The following is a 16,333-nucleotide window of genomic DNA, read 5'->3' as shown; positions in this document are numbered from 1 at the left end:
TCAGGTATTTTGCTTTTCAAAGCCTCTTAGCTGCTTCTGATCTTTGAGCAACTTGCTTCTCTCAAACTACTGAAGCCCAGAAAAATCAAAGCCAGAACTTCCACAATATTATGTTTTTAAAGTGTTTTCCTTGAAGTCTTGAAGAAGCCTTTTCACAGCATAGGTGCTGGATAAAACAAAGAGCAAAAGGCATTTTGGAGTATGTTTAGGGAAGATGGAAGGATGAGGGGGGTGGAAGCAGCCCTGACCCACATCCCAAGGCAGGAGTGGAAGCCTGGAGGAGTGCAGTCATCAGGCGGAGTAGGTAGTGAGGAGGTCAGGAGCAGGGTGGAGCAGGTTCACAGAGAGTCCTGAAAACCAGAAGAGATGTTCCCCCTCCCTGACAACACCACTGTGCTGCTGCACGCAGCTGGAGCACAGGAACTATTTTGATAAACTTTTAGTCTATTGCTACTAAATGGGTTTCGTCACCAGCCCTTCGTTCAGAGCCTGGAATGGTATCCTTGGCTCCTGCACTCCTGTAGTACTCCTACAACACAAACCCTGCTGAGGAATTGAATAAAACTGCAATTACTGTCAGAGTTACTGAAGTCAAAAGCCTGCAAGCATGAGGATGCTTGGAAGTGTTTTGGAAGCGGAAGCATGGTGTTGTGAGCACATGATCTTGGCCATCAGGAGCAGTTTCCACAGCATTGTTTTCAGCAGCAGAAAGAATCCATTGTGCGTTTTTCTTCATTTTAGTTTTTCAAAGCCTAGGCCCTTTCTGAAAGCCAAAGTCAGCATGAACATTTTCCCTAGTTCCATATTGAAGTCTGGGGACATGCAGCACAAGAGTTTTTAATAAGTATGTGCAGCTTAAAGCAAAAGAGCAGTGGCAACATGTGCCTTCCACCATATGTGTCCTTCCTACCTCGTTTTCATGAGTCTGGAAATGAGCATCTGTCTCTATTCCTCACTTTCCTTAATATCCATGGACATGCCACTTTTTTGCTACCTTCATTCCTAAGTCAGAGTGCTTCTTCCTCAGTATTTCCTTTTAAGAATGTTGGATATCTGAATCTTTTATGATTGGCTGCAGTGGCACAATCACTTCCAAAGACAGCTCATGGCCCTAAGAACTCCCTGACAAACCATGACATCCTGTGTTTCCCCACCTGGAGTCACTGGCTGGGGGATAGGCTGCCTGTCTGTGGCCAGCTTGTTCCCCATGTTGTAAGAATTCCCTTTGTTCATTTTTTGTTGGACGTTCAGCTCTTCTGTGCAGATTTTGGCAGACTTTCTGCCAGAGCTGTTTGGAGAATCACCTTCTCCAAAGAGGCAGGTGAGAGAGCTCTCTGGGTTGGTTCCTGGATGGCTGCACCCATGGCTCACAGGGTGCTGGTGCACAAACACAGCCATGCCCATAGACATCCTGCTGGCTGGCTCAGGCAGAGCTGTGTTGGGTTGTAGAGAGTTGCTGGTAACCAGTTGGGCTTTTCCAGTCCTTTGAATTACTGCTGAGCTCGTTTTAGAGCTGTGTGGACAGGATGTCTTCTCATTTTATTTTGATTTGTCTTCATGGTGGAAAGTTACATTTAGATTTATGCTGTGACTGGACCCTGGTGGCCTATCATAATGGGTCAATTAGTGAGGCTGGGGGGCCTGGGAGCTACTTCTGACAGCTGGATTTCAAGACAGCATCCACTCAGTTCAGGACATTTGCATAGAATTTGCATTTTGGCTGAGCCCATGCATGTAAATGTAGGTTTGCATTGTCTCTCTTCTTTGAATGACTGTTTAATTAACTTTAAACTTAATTATGCAATCTGCCATCTGCCTAAATCCCTACAGTGCTGTTGTATTACCATTCTTTTCCAGTTCCACCAAGATATTCCCTTTCCTGGAAGTTTTCCCTCCTTTTCAATTATTAAGAGAATTTCAAATTGTTCACTTCCTTGGCTACTTTTGAGGAGGACTCAGAGCAACACTGTACAAACTCTTAGCTTTAATCATGATCAAGCTGCAGCTGCTCATGGTCTGGCTTGGACCAAGCAGAGGAATGTGCTGCAGAACCTCCAGTTTAAGATTCTTTGAATTTACATTTCATGAGACAAGAAGGATCTTCTTTTAGTTGCTTGTGATAAGGAGAATGCACTCTCAGATTTTCTCTTGGACTCCAGATTGAGCATCTGAAATATTGCCTACCATGTTTATCTCCTGCAGGTCTCTGTTGCAATGAAACATCACTGAACTGATATCACCAAGTCTTGCCTTTCCACTCCTACATCCCTAATGAATTCCTTCCCGTGACATCCTCATTTGTCTTATTGCTTTGTCTTTAATCTTGAGCCATCTACTTTATTTAAGCTCTTGGCTTCAAGATACTGTAAAATGCATGGAGGTGGTTCTGTTCCAAGGCTGTCTAAGAATTCTGAACTCTTTTACTTCATCTTTAGAGAAATTTGGAAGGTTGACTGTTCCTAACATAGGTTGAAGCAGAGCTGTGTTTTCAGTGAGTGTGGTGGATGGGGTTTGGTCCTGTATGTGTATTATTGGGGCTCTAGCACAGAGATTGATTCCAAGGAGTGTCTTTTTAATTGCTGGTACAGAACTCCTTCCCTGAGCAACTACACCAACAGCTGTCTTTGTGTTTTTCCTTTTAAAACTAAATAGAACAAAAAAGGATTTGGCTGTTACCATTAGTTGGGCATTTAATCTCTTAAATCCGCAAAATATTTTGCAAAACATAAATAGCTTGTTACTTCTGGCCTGCCTGTGACCAGTGTTTTTGTTGACATAACTCACATTTGAGATCACTTCAATGGTGTTTGTTGGTCTTGCCTGTTGTTTTTGCTTGTGTGTGGTAATTTGATCCTGGATATTGTAGTAGTCATTTAAGTGCTTGGAGATTTTTGGCTTCATCACTTCTATAATATGGCATCTACTGGATGTCACTGGTGCATCAGAAATTCAAAACAATCTAGCAAACACATTTTGGCTTTTAAATTTTGAGGGGGAATTATTCTAGAGGCTTCTTTGAGCTGCAGAAAATACCAAATAGCTTTGAAATTGCCTGCTTAAGTATATGAAAGGGACAGACACAGGGATCCTAGCAAAACCACCCTGATGTCAATGCAGTTTGTACTGGCACAGCATCTTCTGCTGGCAGAGTTGATTTGCCTTTGGAGAATGAGAGGGGCAGTTGCCTGGTGCAGCAGTGCCAGCAGTAGGTCTGTGCCTGTCCAGAGCTCCCAGCCAGGATCTGCATCCCCCCAGCTCATCAAAGCTGTGCAGAGACAGATTCACAAAAGTACCTGAGATGAGTTGTTCAGGGGCCATGTAGGTTTGTGGATTTTTTAATGTCCCAGATGTCTTTCCAAAACAAGGCAGAGTTTGTGTTGGCTGAACTTTGGTATTGAGACTATAAATACACCCTGTTACACATCAGCATCCATAGTGCCTCATAAAGTTGCAGATAGAACTTCCTGGCAGCTCTTGGAGAGTATTCCTTTGCTAAAAGACCAAATTTGATGGTTTCTAAAATTTGCTTTGTCAGCTGTGCCAGGAGTCAAGGGCCAACTTGAATTGACGGATCTGTGAGGTGATGCCTTGGGCTGCCTTGTGGCTGGACACTTAATTCATTAAATCTCTAGTAAAGATGAGCAGGAACATGCTTTCTTTAACTTTCTTGCTGTGTTTAACCTAGTCTGACTTAAATGGGAGTGTGGGACTAACCACAGGCTGGTATCAGGGTAGTTCTTGTTGTCTTTGGTTGGTTAATTTCTGCTTTTGGGGCTAGGGCAGTGTTTGGTGATCCTTCTTTTGGTAGCTGCCATATCTTCAAGATCATGGGTGTATCCTTATCTTGTCTTACTAAGTGCTCATCTGGGATGTCTTGAAGAATTACTTGGAAGTTTTGAAGGAAATTGGTTTAAGTCATTGAAATGAGTCAGCAATGAAATGGAACATTGCAGAAATATGGACAAATATTTAGGAACTTTGTGTTAAGAGTGTCTCATTAACTGATAACAAATTGTTCTATTGCATGTTACCAGTTTGGGGGTATGCTTCTGTTTCTTCTCATTCTTATGCTAACTGGAAAACAGGGTTTTCCAAAGATTCCTTGCCATATCTAGACCATGATCTAAAGCTGGGAAGCAATGGAAAATCCTTTTAGCAATAGCAGAGTTAGTGTACATGTTGGTGTCCAGTCATGGACTGATAAAAGTAAATAGCAGATGCAAGTATTTTGTATTGGAAAAGTTTGTAACAAAATTGTTCTGTCCAATGCTTTCAACATAAATTCCTTTTTTTTTTAATGTAAAAGGAACCATTACATGTTGAGATAGTGTCTGGGGGGTTCAGACACTGCAGAGGTGTTCCCAGCACCACTGTGATGCTTTCACAGTCCTGCCCTCCCCAGGGAGCTGCTTAACTATTGTAGGTGTCTACATGAATGATATAGATGGAAAGCTGGAAGTTTGGAGGTGAAAATGTCTGGTGAAAGTGTAGATGCCCTTTGGTAGGAATGGGAGAAACTAAACCAAGATCTCCTTATCTTGAAATTCACTTGGATCTCTCAAGTAAAACTGGTTCTTGCTGGGTTCTGGACGGGAGTTGTCACGGATGTGCTGATGAAGATTCAGCAATACTTTCCTGCTCTGCTGGCAGTAATCAAAGAGATTGTCAGGTGTGAGAGGGCAGTTAGAATGTTTTATTTTTGGGAAATAAAATTGAGGGTCTTGATTCTTTCTTATGTAAAGCAATATGCAAATTTTAATATAAAATTAAAGACTTTCTGGCCTTGCTAACTTCATGTTTAGTTGAGCATTTTAGTTGATTTAGTTGACCATCTAGTTGATCAACTGACTAATAGATGTAAATATAATTTAATGCTGTACTTTTCAAAAGCTAAACTCTAGAGTGATTTTGTATAAATTATGTCCAAATAAGCTGATTTAAAACATCTCGCCTCCTCTCTTACTGTAAGCCAGATCAATTATTCTGGGAAGCTGCTTGCATGCATTTTTTCACCCCAAATAAGAAAAGATTAATAGGTACTTAGGTTTAAAGACCAAAATGTGCCATTGTGTGATGTCATTGTTGTGATGAAGTGAGGTGGTTTGGATTTCAGATGAAGCTCCAGTGCTGTCCTTCCAGCAGAGCTCAACCAGCCCCTGCATCCTTTCATCTTCTTTTCCTGATGAGAATAAATGTGAATGACTGATTGTGAACAGTCCTGAAAGCCCATGAATGCACTCACTGCTGTGGAGGTGGGAATTGTGTGTTTCTGCTTCCCACAGGTGCTTCCCTTTGGCTGGTTTGAAGGGTTTCCCTGCTCCCTGGGCGGCACTGCTGGTCCCATTTAGGTGTCCCTCTGTTGCCCTTGTAGGGAGCCTCCATGCCTGGTGCAGGTGTTGGGATTTTTTCAACCCAAATCTTCCTCCAGAGGACTTTAAGTATGGAACAGTCAACCACTTTTCCTCAAATTATTAGTCCTTTGTCATATCCCAAGAAAATGGCAGAATATCTAGAAATCCCAGGCAAGTGTTGGCTGCATCCACAGGGAGCATCTCTGCAGCCAGATAAACACCCAAACATGTGGCATTTGCTGCATGTTGTGAATATTTACATCTTGTGCACTAGACTTGCTCTGTGTTCAGGCCTGAGTGGTTCTGCACAGCAGATGTTTGGTGCTCTGTGGTTGCTTCCAGTCTCCTGTTAGGATGGATCAGCCAACCTCAGCTCTGCTCTTTAGTCTTCCATCCACTGAAATAATTTTAATTTTTTTCTTGTATTAATTGCTTAATAATTTATTTAGTATTTGGTTATTTTAATGCTTAGAATATGTTAGTACTTTGTGTGACGTCCTACCATGAGAGATTTTGTTCTATCTTACAAATCACTCAACTGTGACACCAAGGAAAAAGTACAACTGACACATGTGGTGCTGGAATAGGGTTTAACCATAGTTGTGATAGATTTTTCAGAAAGAATAGTCTCAATATATCCTATGCTGTAGAGTAGTCAAGTTACTTTTTGCTTTATGGGATGATGTCTGTTTATGCATCAGAATATTAATGCTGGGCAGTGGGGGCAGCAGGAAAGCCCATCTTGAGAGGTATTTTTAACTTCCAGTTTTAGGGGACAGGTGCATGGCAGAAAAAAATACCGACTCTAGTTGAAACAGATGGTGACCTGTAGTTAGGTCTCTTTCTTTTAAAAGAAGAAATACAAGAGATTACAGTCATGCAGAATTTGATGTGTTCCAGTTGAATGCTAATTGTGACAGTTGCCTGTGGCTTTGTAACAGGGGTGGCTTTGTTTAGCCATAAATGTCATGGCCAAGGGGGTCAAATACTATCCAAAGTGGCTGTGTGTAAACTGCCATGCAGGCCAGCCATGTTGAAGCAGAGTCTGTAGTTTTGAGTGAATTTTGTCTTTGAGTTTTGTTTTTGAGTTTGAGCAAATGAAAAATCCCACCACGGAGCAAGCCCAAGGTTAAAGTGCTGAAAATGTGCAGATGCCTTTCTGCATGTCTACCTTTTATCACACAGAGATGCTTCTCCACCCTTTGCTGTTGCTGTACATTATTTTTGACTGTAGGGGCCCCAGATTTTTGGAACCATTGAACAAGCCAAGTGCTGGACAACTTTCCTCTGCAGTGCCTAATTCTGGCTCTTAGCTTGCTGCCCAATTAATGAGATATTTTTTGCTTTCATGAGATATTTTTTGCTTTCCCCCACTGCATTTTAGTTTTATGCTCTCTTATTTTTTTTTCAGCTCCTTCTTAATTATATGTTAAGATTTAGCCTCCTTTTTATCCTGGGCTCTTTAATTCATAGTAGTATTTTCTGTGACTTGCTGTCATAGAAACGAGGGCTTTAGGGGACCTTACGAGCTCGTGTAATCCATTTCCCTACCTCAAGGAAAAAACTACTCTTCTTAGACCAACTCTGGCAGACGTCTGTCTCACCTATTTTTAAGAACCTCCAACGAAGCAGATTGCATGACCTCTCTGTGAGCAGCCTAAAACCCTGCCTGTTGCACTTGAAGTCAGATTCCTTCACCAGAATGTCTCTGAAAACATATCCAGGAGCAAATTGTGTTGCCAATTCTCTAGTCTGTACTTTTACTTTTGGTGTCTGTTTTAAACTTAACTTGACCCTTAGGACATTTGTAAATCAGTTCATTAGGCAGTTGCAAATCAGTTAATTTTAGTTCCATCTCATTATGTGAGCCATACAGGTTGCGTTGCCTCAGTTGCCTCCTCTGAAAACTGAATTTGCTGCTGTGCTAAATTTGCCATGTTACAGCTGCAGCCCCCTCAAACAGACTTTGCCCTGGAAGCACCCTCAGAGTGTGAAAAGCTTGATTGTGTAGAAAAAGGCCCAACTATGTTGTGTTATTGTGACTGAAAACAGAAGCCTCCCCTTTGTTTCAGCTTCCCCTTTGCAGACACTGCTGTGGTATGTAATCTCTTCCTAGACTAGTCTAAGATGGCACCTTAAGTTGTCCCTCTGCCTGTCTTGATGTCTTCCCTCCTGAAACAGGAGGATCCCTCCCTCCTGCTGATTTGCCTCTTTTTATATATATGAAAATTACTTTTTCTCTGTGATTGGGCAAAGTAGCAGTTTTCTCTTGTTGCACCATATTTTTTTAAAGCTCTCTGCTTAAGTACAGCCTTTAAAACATTTTTTCCTTGCTGCTGTGAAGCAATCTGCTGTTTCATTTGAGAAGGATACCATAGGTAAAAAATTTGCCTTGTAACTTGGATAGCACCGTAGCAAATAAGTTGGCGTTGCACGTTTTCTGACTTGCAGGTACAAGCTTGGACCCAGGGAGCGTAGCCAGGAGGGGCTGGAAGGCAAAGCTGTGATGACATGTTCAGTATCCAGGTGGAGGGCCAAGAGGGCAGCTGCGCGGCGCTGGGTTGCATTCCAATGTGCTGATCCGTGGAACAGCGTTGGCATACGCTTTGGAAGCTGCTGCTTGCTCTCCTGGCTGTAGGGAAGGGGCTGAGGTGATGGCAGGGAAGTAAGGGGTGAGTCTCTGCAGAATATTTTCATATGATTGTGGACTATTCTGAGCAGGCTGGACATTTGGAGCTTTGGCACTTCTTTCTGGTGTCCTTGTGTACCGTGCTGCCTCTGGTAGCTCCAATGTTAATTACTCCACTGTGAGTTGTTAATTTTTTTTCTGCCTCCTTGATTCCTGACCTGCTTAATTAAGTTGTAGGGAGGTTATATTTTCTCACTACTTGGGGGCTTAATGGGGTGGAGACTTTGGAAACAGTTTAACAATTTCACATTTTATATGCTCTAATGAATTTCCCAGGATTTTGGAAGGGTTGTATCCAACTTCAGCATCGTAATTTCCAGCGTTTTATTTATGCTAAAATAAGTTAGTGCTGTGTTATGAGGCCCAAAGAGCCAACAGATTACAAATGAACTAATGAAGACATTGTTTCTCTTGGATAAAGGCTGTGACTCATGGTTGTAACTTGTTCTGAAGAACTAGAGACCGTGAGCTTCACCAGGACCACAAGCTGGCACTGGGGTTCCTCTTCCCTTCCTTGTCATTTCAAACCTGTATTTGATTTCAGGTGCAGAAAAAAGAGGGTTTGCAAGGACCAGAAACAACTCTGAATCCGCAAGAACTCCCCAGAACTTCGATAGGAAGAGGCAACTCTCTGAATCGCAGACAGAAACAATGAACAATTCAGACAGCAGAATAAATCCCAGACAACTGGGAACTCCCAGAGGTATTAAAGCAGTGTGTGTACACGCTTCAGGAATAAGCTGCCTTGAAGCCTGTGCTTTAAAAGATGGGCTGGGATGAATGCTATTGACTTTAAAATGAGCTGTAAAAGATTGTTGATTATTTGTAAAATATGATTATTCCAGGCTTTTCAGTGTTCTCAAGTCGGGTGCCAGTATTTCTAGGCAAACTGTTCTCAGAAGTTCAACTTTGAACATAAAACTTCTGTACAGATTCTGTTAAGATACACAGACAAGTTTGGTGGGCAAGGTAACACTTACGAATTTTTGTTTGCAGGAGGATCCTTTGCCACTGTCCCAACATCAGGTGACAGAAAGAATCTAAATAAACCCACTCGAGGGAGGAAGAAGAGTATATTTGAAGCCTACGCATCAAAGGAAGATGTTTCAGCAGGACTGAAAAGGGGAGAGCTAATTCAGGTGCCTGAAATGTACACTGTCCATGCTCTTGTGATAAGTGTGGAAACCACAGGCAGTTGTTGGAAATCAGCAGCAGTTGATGACAGGGAATTGATGTAGCACTTGTAGATGCCAGAGGAAGATATTTTCCCTTTCTCTGGGTGTTCTACAAGTGGGATGGAATCTCCTACATTCCTCTGAAGTAGTTCTTTGTTTGATTGAATGTTCTGTATAATTCCTGATCCACTCTAGTGATAAATTGCAGATTTCTTATGGAATAGTCTCCTGGCCACGATGGTGATTACTGGGGAGACACTTCTTTTTACAAATGATGCTCAAAACAACAGCAGTTGCTGGCAGCCTCTGTCTGTGTCAGTATAAGCAAAAACAAATGCCCTTAGCAAGATACCTCTCTGAAATTTCTCACAAAAATGTTTGTGCTTGGTTTTGAAGCAGCAAAACTGCAGCCATCAGTAGGCAGCAATTCTTTTCTAAAGAATGTGGGTATGGACCTGCTGTCCTATCTGCTGGATAGAGAAGATTTACATGGAGGTTGGCAGGGCTGAGATGGAGAAGAAGAAAACTTCCATGCACCATGTTCGTAGTAGTCCTCAACATGGTGTAATGTTCTTCAGGACACACCTGGCATCCCAGTGAGATCAGTCTGGCTGGAGAAAAGGGGCAGGTGGAAGTCAATGAAGGCATGACATCCACACTGAGGCTTTGTTTACCCAAACACACACAGGTCCATTGCCATTTAATTAGTAGTACTGGTGAGGTTGTGATACTTAACTTTCATCAATAGATTAGAGTCTCAAATGACATCACCTCAATTTTTGTCTGATTTTTTGTTATAATTTTATAATAATTCTTGTATATCATTATAATGGCATAATCTCTGTAGGTGTGATGAGGATTTTACATAAAAGACTGCCTGATTGCATCCTGAAGACCAATCTCATGCACTCTTAGCTTTGAGGAACTCATATCCCTGCTGATGATCAGCGTGGTCCACTGGGCTACTTGGACCTTAGGCCAGTGCATTTTTAAAGACCATCACAGATGTCTGCAATGGGAAGCAAATGGTGAGGGGGGAAGTGGGAGCCTTAGGCTGTGACTTCTCTCATGGCTGCACTGGCATATGGCATCAACTAAAGCTTCTGCCTTACCTTCAGCAGTGTTTTTGGCACCATTTTTGGTAACACAGCCTGATAGTGTTAAGTGCAGTGTGTGTAGACTGTCTATGAGGTCAAGTGCAGCTGCAGATGAGGCACATCAGGCTGTGATTACTACCTGAGAATCCCACTGAAATGCTGAGTCCCCACGGACCTGTGATTGCATGATCCCTGGCAAAAGAATCCCTAATTCTTGTAAATGTGTGTGTCTACTCCAGGTCATGTGCTGCGTAACTGGAAGAGTCATATGTGCTTTCTTAGGCTCTGTCTATTTTTCTTTCATCCAGTTCCACATCTCAGGGAAACAATGGAGACTGTAGAAGCTAGATTTAATAATTCAGAGCTGAGTGTTAGATCATGGGCCTTCCAGCTCAGTATTTCTCATCTTCAGTTCATTCATCCTTATGATTTCATCAAGACCATTCATCACTGCAGTCTCAACCAGGATAGGTCAGATCCTGAGAGCAAATCCTCCATTTAGTGAATGGAGGAATATTCGGTTGTTTTTGCTACAATGGCACGAGACAGAATGAACATGTGTCTGTTGTGTTAATCCCCAAAAGGAGGGCATTATGTTCTAGCATGGTGATCTGCAAAAAGGCTCCACAGGAGCCCATGGAATGGGAAGACAAACCTATTGGTCTGAATCTGATGGTCCTGAGGAAACTGGAGTACTCCCAGGCAGCATGACTCTCTGAACGTGGGCTGTCTCCTGGAGCATCCTGGAAATATTTGGATGAGAATTTGAGTGCTCTGTCAGGGAGAAAAGAGCCTACCATAACACTGAGATTCTTGGACCTTGGCAAGGCAGCTGTGCAATGAAGTGTTCCTGAAAGTCCAACCCACAGAAACTCCTGACAGACCTGAAGATTGCTCAGATGACACAAGTGCCATGATTAGGCAGCCCTAGATCAGGAAAAGTGAAAGGTTATCTTTATGGGTGCTGACGTGTGTCAGTAATAGTGATCTTAATGGCTTCTGGTGCTGTAGCTGACATAAGTCATGTTTGATGAGTAGCAGAAGTGTGACCTGCAGGTTCCTGGATTCATTTTGTCGTGTGACGTGTCCGGAAGTGTCGTTCTGCAAAAAAAGGGATCTGAGCTCAGGTGTTTATGAGTGCACAGAATTCCCCCCTTCCCTGCCCTTCACACTGCAGGGAGCAAACCCCAGGGGTGTCAGGTTGGTTGGAATCACACCGGGCAGCCTGAAGGCAAACAAGATTGAACAACTCCTGTGTCCTGCCGTGAGCACACGCTGGTGGTTATACACAACGGATGAAATCAGGCTGTGTATGGAGGAGCATGGACCCAAAGGACTCCAATCATCCTCTGAAGCATCAGCCAGGAACTCATGTCTGCTCCACGCCTCCAGCGTCTCCCACACCCTCCCTGCAGGGCTGCTGGGGTCAGGTGGAGCAAACAGAGATGCAGAGCCTGCTTTGCTGTGAAAAGGGTGTTTTTCCTTGGAAAGCTGTTCTTTTGTGGATGTGAAAGCTGGGGTTTCCCGGGTTTTCATGAATTGTTTTTTTTTTTAAGGAAGCCTTGATGGCAATCAGATAGTTGTGAACCCTGACCTCTTTTTGGTGTTTTGTACATACAAATGAACCCAGGCACATGTGTTACAATAGTTGTTATAAACTGCTTGGTTTAGGATGCTTCAAGTTTAGTCTGAGTACTGCCCGCCCTGCATTTAGCAAAGCAGCTTGAGAAATCGTGACCCTTTTATGTTTCACTGGGAAAGTTCAGTAAGGTTAGAAACTTTATTGGCAAGAGCTTGTGAAGCTGCCTTGAATCATCAGAAAATGTTTTAGAAACCTTCCTGCAGACCTTGTTCTTCCCTTTCATAACAAAAGCCCTAATGACAGAAAAACACTGATAAATATAGCAGCCATTATTTGCAAGCTATTGTAAAATAATACAACATTAGTGTGACATCATGAGACTCTGCAGCCAGATCCTCACCCCCTAATACACATATGAGAACAGTTGTTCATTGCAGATGGGGAGAGTGACTGGTTCCAGATATGATATCACAGCGTGAAATGTACAACATTGTAAATAGGATTTTCATGGGCACAGATAATAGGGCCCATCTGCTTTCTAAGATAAATTTTGTGAGTTTCTTGCTTAAAGGAAGAGCTGAAGTTTTTTAATATTACTTGACGTAAGAATTCTAATGCTGATCATAATTAGGTAGTGCATATAAAATGCAGATAAACAGGCTGCACAGTAAATGTGGTAACACTGTGCTCCTCTGTGTGTTTGCTGGAGCTGGGCATCCATGGTCACATTGCTGCTCTGGTGCCTTCTGGGCCATGGACACAAACCCTGATTTTTCATGTGCATGATTGGCATTTACACCTGACTGATTGACAGCTGTCCCACACTATTGAAGGGGACTGTGCAGAGGACAACAGGATATCCCCATATCTGCTTAGTGCTGGTAGGTAGAGCCACATATAGGAATTGACTTATTGTCAAACAGAGCAGCAATCCCTCTCCAGTTTTTCCTTTCTCTGTAGCAGCTTCTGATGACTGATTCTGGGAAATAAATGAGGGACAACCTTTGAGAGTTTTGCATCAGTGGGTACCAATGCTAATAGAAACTGATGACAGCAAGTCAGCTCTCACTTTGCTTAAGGATAAAATACCCCAGGGTTTCTCTCAGTGGGTCATCTTTTTTTCCATGCTGTTGTCCTGGGTTATGCCTGCTATGCGGGCAAGTGTCCTTGTTAGTACAAGTTATGTGAGACATAAAATTAGTGCAGCAAAGTACTCAAATAGTATCTAAAGAGTATGGAATACATGCTGCTGGTAATCTGGTATTCTGTATTTGCTGGTAAACTTTAGCAAATAAGTGCAATGGAAAATCTTTGTAAATCTGTGAGTTCTTCAAGGCAGCAAAACTTTCACATGTAATCAGCTCGATTTCCTTATTGTCTGAGTGTTTCTCAGAATACATAAAAAATTATTTGCTGCAGTAAAGCTTTAATGAAGCAATTCCTGTGAGATGCTCCTATGATTGCTTAACACAGAAGTGCAAACAGATGGAATCTGTTCATATAATAAATTGGCTAAAATTACTTCAAATACACAAGTGGAGAAATTTCTAAAGTTACTTCCCGGAGCAGAAGCCTGTTGGAAGGCAGATAGCTAAGTTGTATTCCCATAAGATTCAAATGCTGTCAGTTTGAGCTGCAGTCACCTGAATCCCAATTTCCAGGATACTTTTGGGATGCACATGTGTAGCCTATAAGGCTTTGGTTGGCTCTGCCTTTCTCTTGGATGGACATGAGTGCAAGCAGCAAAACTGGTTGGTTTACTTTGGAAGGTTGATACGAATTTGTTGCAGGTGACTTGGCCTTTAAGTTGGCAGATAAAAATGCAGAAATAGATAGACCATGGAATTTTCAAATGTATTTAAGATAGTTTGCCTTTAAGTATGTTTAAACAGAATTTAATCCTGTAGACTTTAAATGTTTATTTTTGGAAAATCCTTTAAATTCTTTTTTGGAAATGTACTTTATTATCACAGCTACTGCTGCTGTCTGTTTGCAGGAACAGCCTAAGCAGCCAGAGCCCCATAAGAATGATACCTGCTGCCATGCAAGCTCAGCTTTTCTTTTCCTCTTTCCTTGCATCCTCCAAAATAAGCAAACCCAACATTCTCCTTTTCCAAAACAGAGCAAGCTAAATTGTTTCTGTTATCCAGTTGTTAACGAAGCTGGTGGATGCTCAGCAGAAAATGTGTGAAAGGAACAGGAGAGCTTGGATCCTCAGTTCACCCAGTAGCAGCAACAACTAATGATTCAACATCTCTTTGATGACAGACTGCAATAGATCAGCTTAAGCCTATCATGAAACTGCCTTTTGGCTTGAAATTGCTTGGATGCTAAGTTGTCAAGACTTGAAATGTATAATGGAAATTTAGATGTATCTCTCATGTTTCACTGCAGATCTATTACCCACAGCTCTCTAATTTAACTGGTGTTAAATAAAATTAATAAGATTCTGGCATAATCTTTCTCCTTCTTTCCTTTTTTTTTTTAAGGGACCCTTGAGAATAAATCCCAAGAAGTACCATGAAGCCTTCATTCCATCTCCAGTAAGTGTAATTTTATAATGCTTTAAAGTTCATAAGTAAAGGTGCATTAAGATAGGAGTTATGCTGTGCACAGAAGGTTACTCAGAGGTGAATGAGTTAGAATAAATGAACACATTCTGGATTTTCTTTTATACCAAATATTCCCAACCAAATCCCACTTTCTCATACCTCAAAGAAATGCTTTGCTTGTGCTGAAGTTGGGGATACTGCAGGGTCCCACAGAGGCCAGCTGAAGTCAGGTTTGAGGACCACCAGATAGTGTAATCAGAAACCCTTGGTTTATGGCTGCAGAGGTTTTATAGATTTTCCACTGATTTAAGTTAATCTTCCCTAAACAAATATGCCCTCCATTTTTGATCTGCTGCATGAGCTAATTTGAAAAGTCATTCCAGAAATAATATGCGTGATTCCTTTTCATGTGCCCGCTTTGGCACGGGCTGGATCTTGCTTGGCTTGGGATGTGCTTCTGCCACATGGGACTGCCTTGCACCTCTTCTCTCTTCTTTCCTTGTTTTGACAGAAAAGAAGGACTCTTGCAATTTCAGGGCCTTCCAGTTGGGAAGGTGACCTCACAGCTGGCACAGCCAATGCTTTTTATCTGGAACTGACTTGCTCAAAGTGTTGCTGTTAATGAGAGAGTTTTATATTGAAATGTTTTGCTGGTGTGGGGATGAGAAGGCAGAGCCTGCCCTGAGACAGTGAGACAAACACTGATTATGTTGTTCTCCCTACTACTGACAGTGCTATTGTTTTGGGGCTTGGGAAAGCCTTGAAATTCATGGTGTTGTTTAGTTTATGTTGTTGATTCGGGGCGATGTTTTGGAGCTTTGTTAGAGAAGGTTGGCATTACAGGGATGGGGAAAGTTTGGGGCTGCAGAGAGTACACTAGCATTAACTAGAGGAAGAAGTACAGAGCAGCTCTCTGGTACATCAGGAAGGAAATGTGTAAGTGAAAGGAACTTTGATCCTTCCTCTGCCAGGTGTCCTTGTAGGTGTGGTAAGTGTAAGCTGTTAAATATATTCTCTGCATTTACAAAATGCAAGGTTAAAAGAGAAGCTCAGCTACTCTCATGAGTTATTTGGATGTGAGGTTTTACCCCTGATCGCCCCTCTGGTGTCCAGCTGTTGCCTTGTGCCTGTTCTGTGTGCAGGAATGCATACATTAAGGAGGGCTAGCAGAGGTGGTTTTCTCTACTATCTTTCTACTATTCTGTTCTTTGTGGAGATGAATACCAGAACCAGTAGCATCAACACCTGGGTGAAGATGACTCTGGTTTATGTAGGCACAGTCCTTTAAGAAAGATGCTTTGGGAAGCTTATCCTTTGTATAACATGATTTACCATAATGGGGGGGTTGCAGCCTTGGTGTTCTGCAGCACTTCCCATCATTGCCAGATGCTGCAAGAGCTGCAGCTGTGAAAAATCACCCTTTATTTTCTGCTGTTGATGAGGGCATTATACTCCTTTCACTTCAGCTATGACTTGGCCATGCCTTCATGGAGTTCAATGCAACAGCTGTTCACCTTCTGACACCAGAAGTCCCTGCATGTTTCTTGCTGCACATGTGCTCTGTCTGCTCATCTCATTGTTGCATGAATTGTTGAGGGGAAGGCCCAGGGCTTTTTTCTTGAAGCTACCCAGAGAACACACCCCAAGAATTGAAATCTCTGCCTCGCATCTCATGTGTTCCCTGTGCAGGGTGGTGTGGTTTGAGGTGTCAGTGTGAAGGATGGTACTGCTGAGCATGAGTGACAGTGGCTGGAGTTGTGCTGTGCTTGTGGGAGACACTTCCAGAGCAGATGGAAGTACTGCAGGTCTCTTGTGAGGAGGATAGGGAGTACCGCTGGAGATACTTGCAGAGAAAAAGCCCCGTGCTCCCTGGAGGGGGCTGGGAAG

General features: G+C 42.5%; 1 protein-coding gene across 1 annotated transcript in view; it reads left to right on the top strand.

Moving 5' to 3' along the window:
• Positions 1-16,333, top strand: part of DIS3L2 (DIS3 like 3'-5' exoribonuclease 2) — a 180,499-nt gene that overhangs the window by 10,330 nt on the left and 153,836 nt on the right. The window contains exons 3-5 of the mRNA XM_059479223.1: positions 8,585-8,743; positions 9,037-9,179; positions 14,384-14,437. Coding sequence (XP_059335206.1) covers positions 8,585-8,743; positions 9,037-9,179; positions 14,384-14,437 — 356 coding nt within the window. The remainder of the gene's footprint in view (positions 1-8,584; positions 8,744-9,036; positions 9,180-14,383; positions 14,438-16,333) is intronic.

Source organism: Ammospiza nelsoni, chromosome 10 (genome assembly GCF_027579445.1).
Source record: "Ammospiza nelsoni isolate bAmmNel1 chromosome 10, bAmmNel1.pri, whole genome shotgun sequence".
Taxonomy (NCBI): Eukaryota; Metazoa; Chordata; class Aves; order Passeriformes; family Passerellidae; genus Ammospiza; species Ammospiza nelsoni.
The sequence above is the reverse complement of the archived record's forward strand: the minus strand, read 5'-3'. Positions and strand labels throughout refer to the sequence as shown.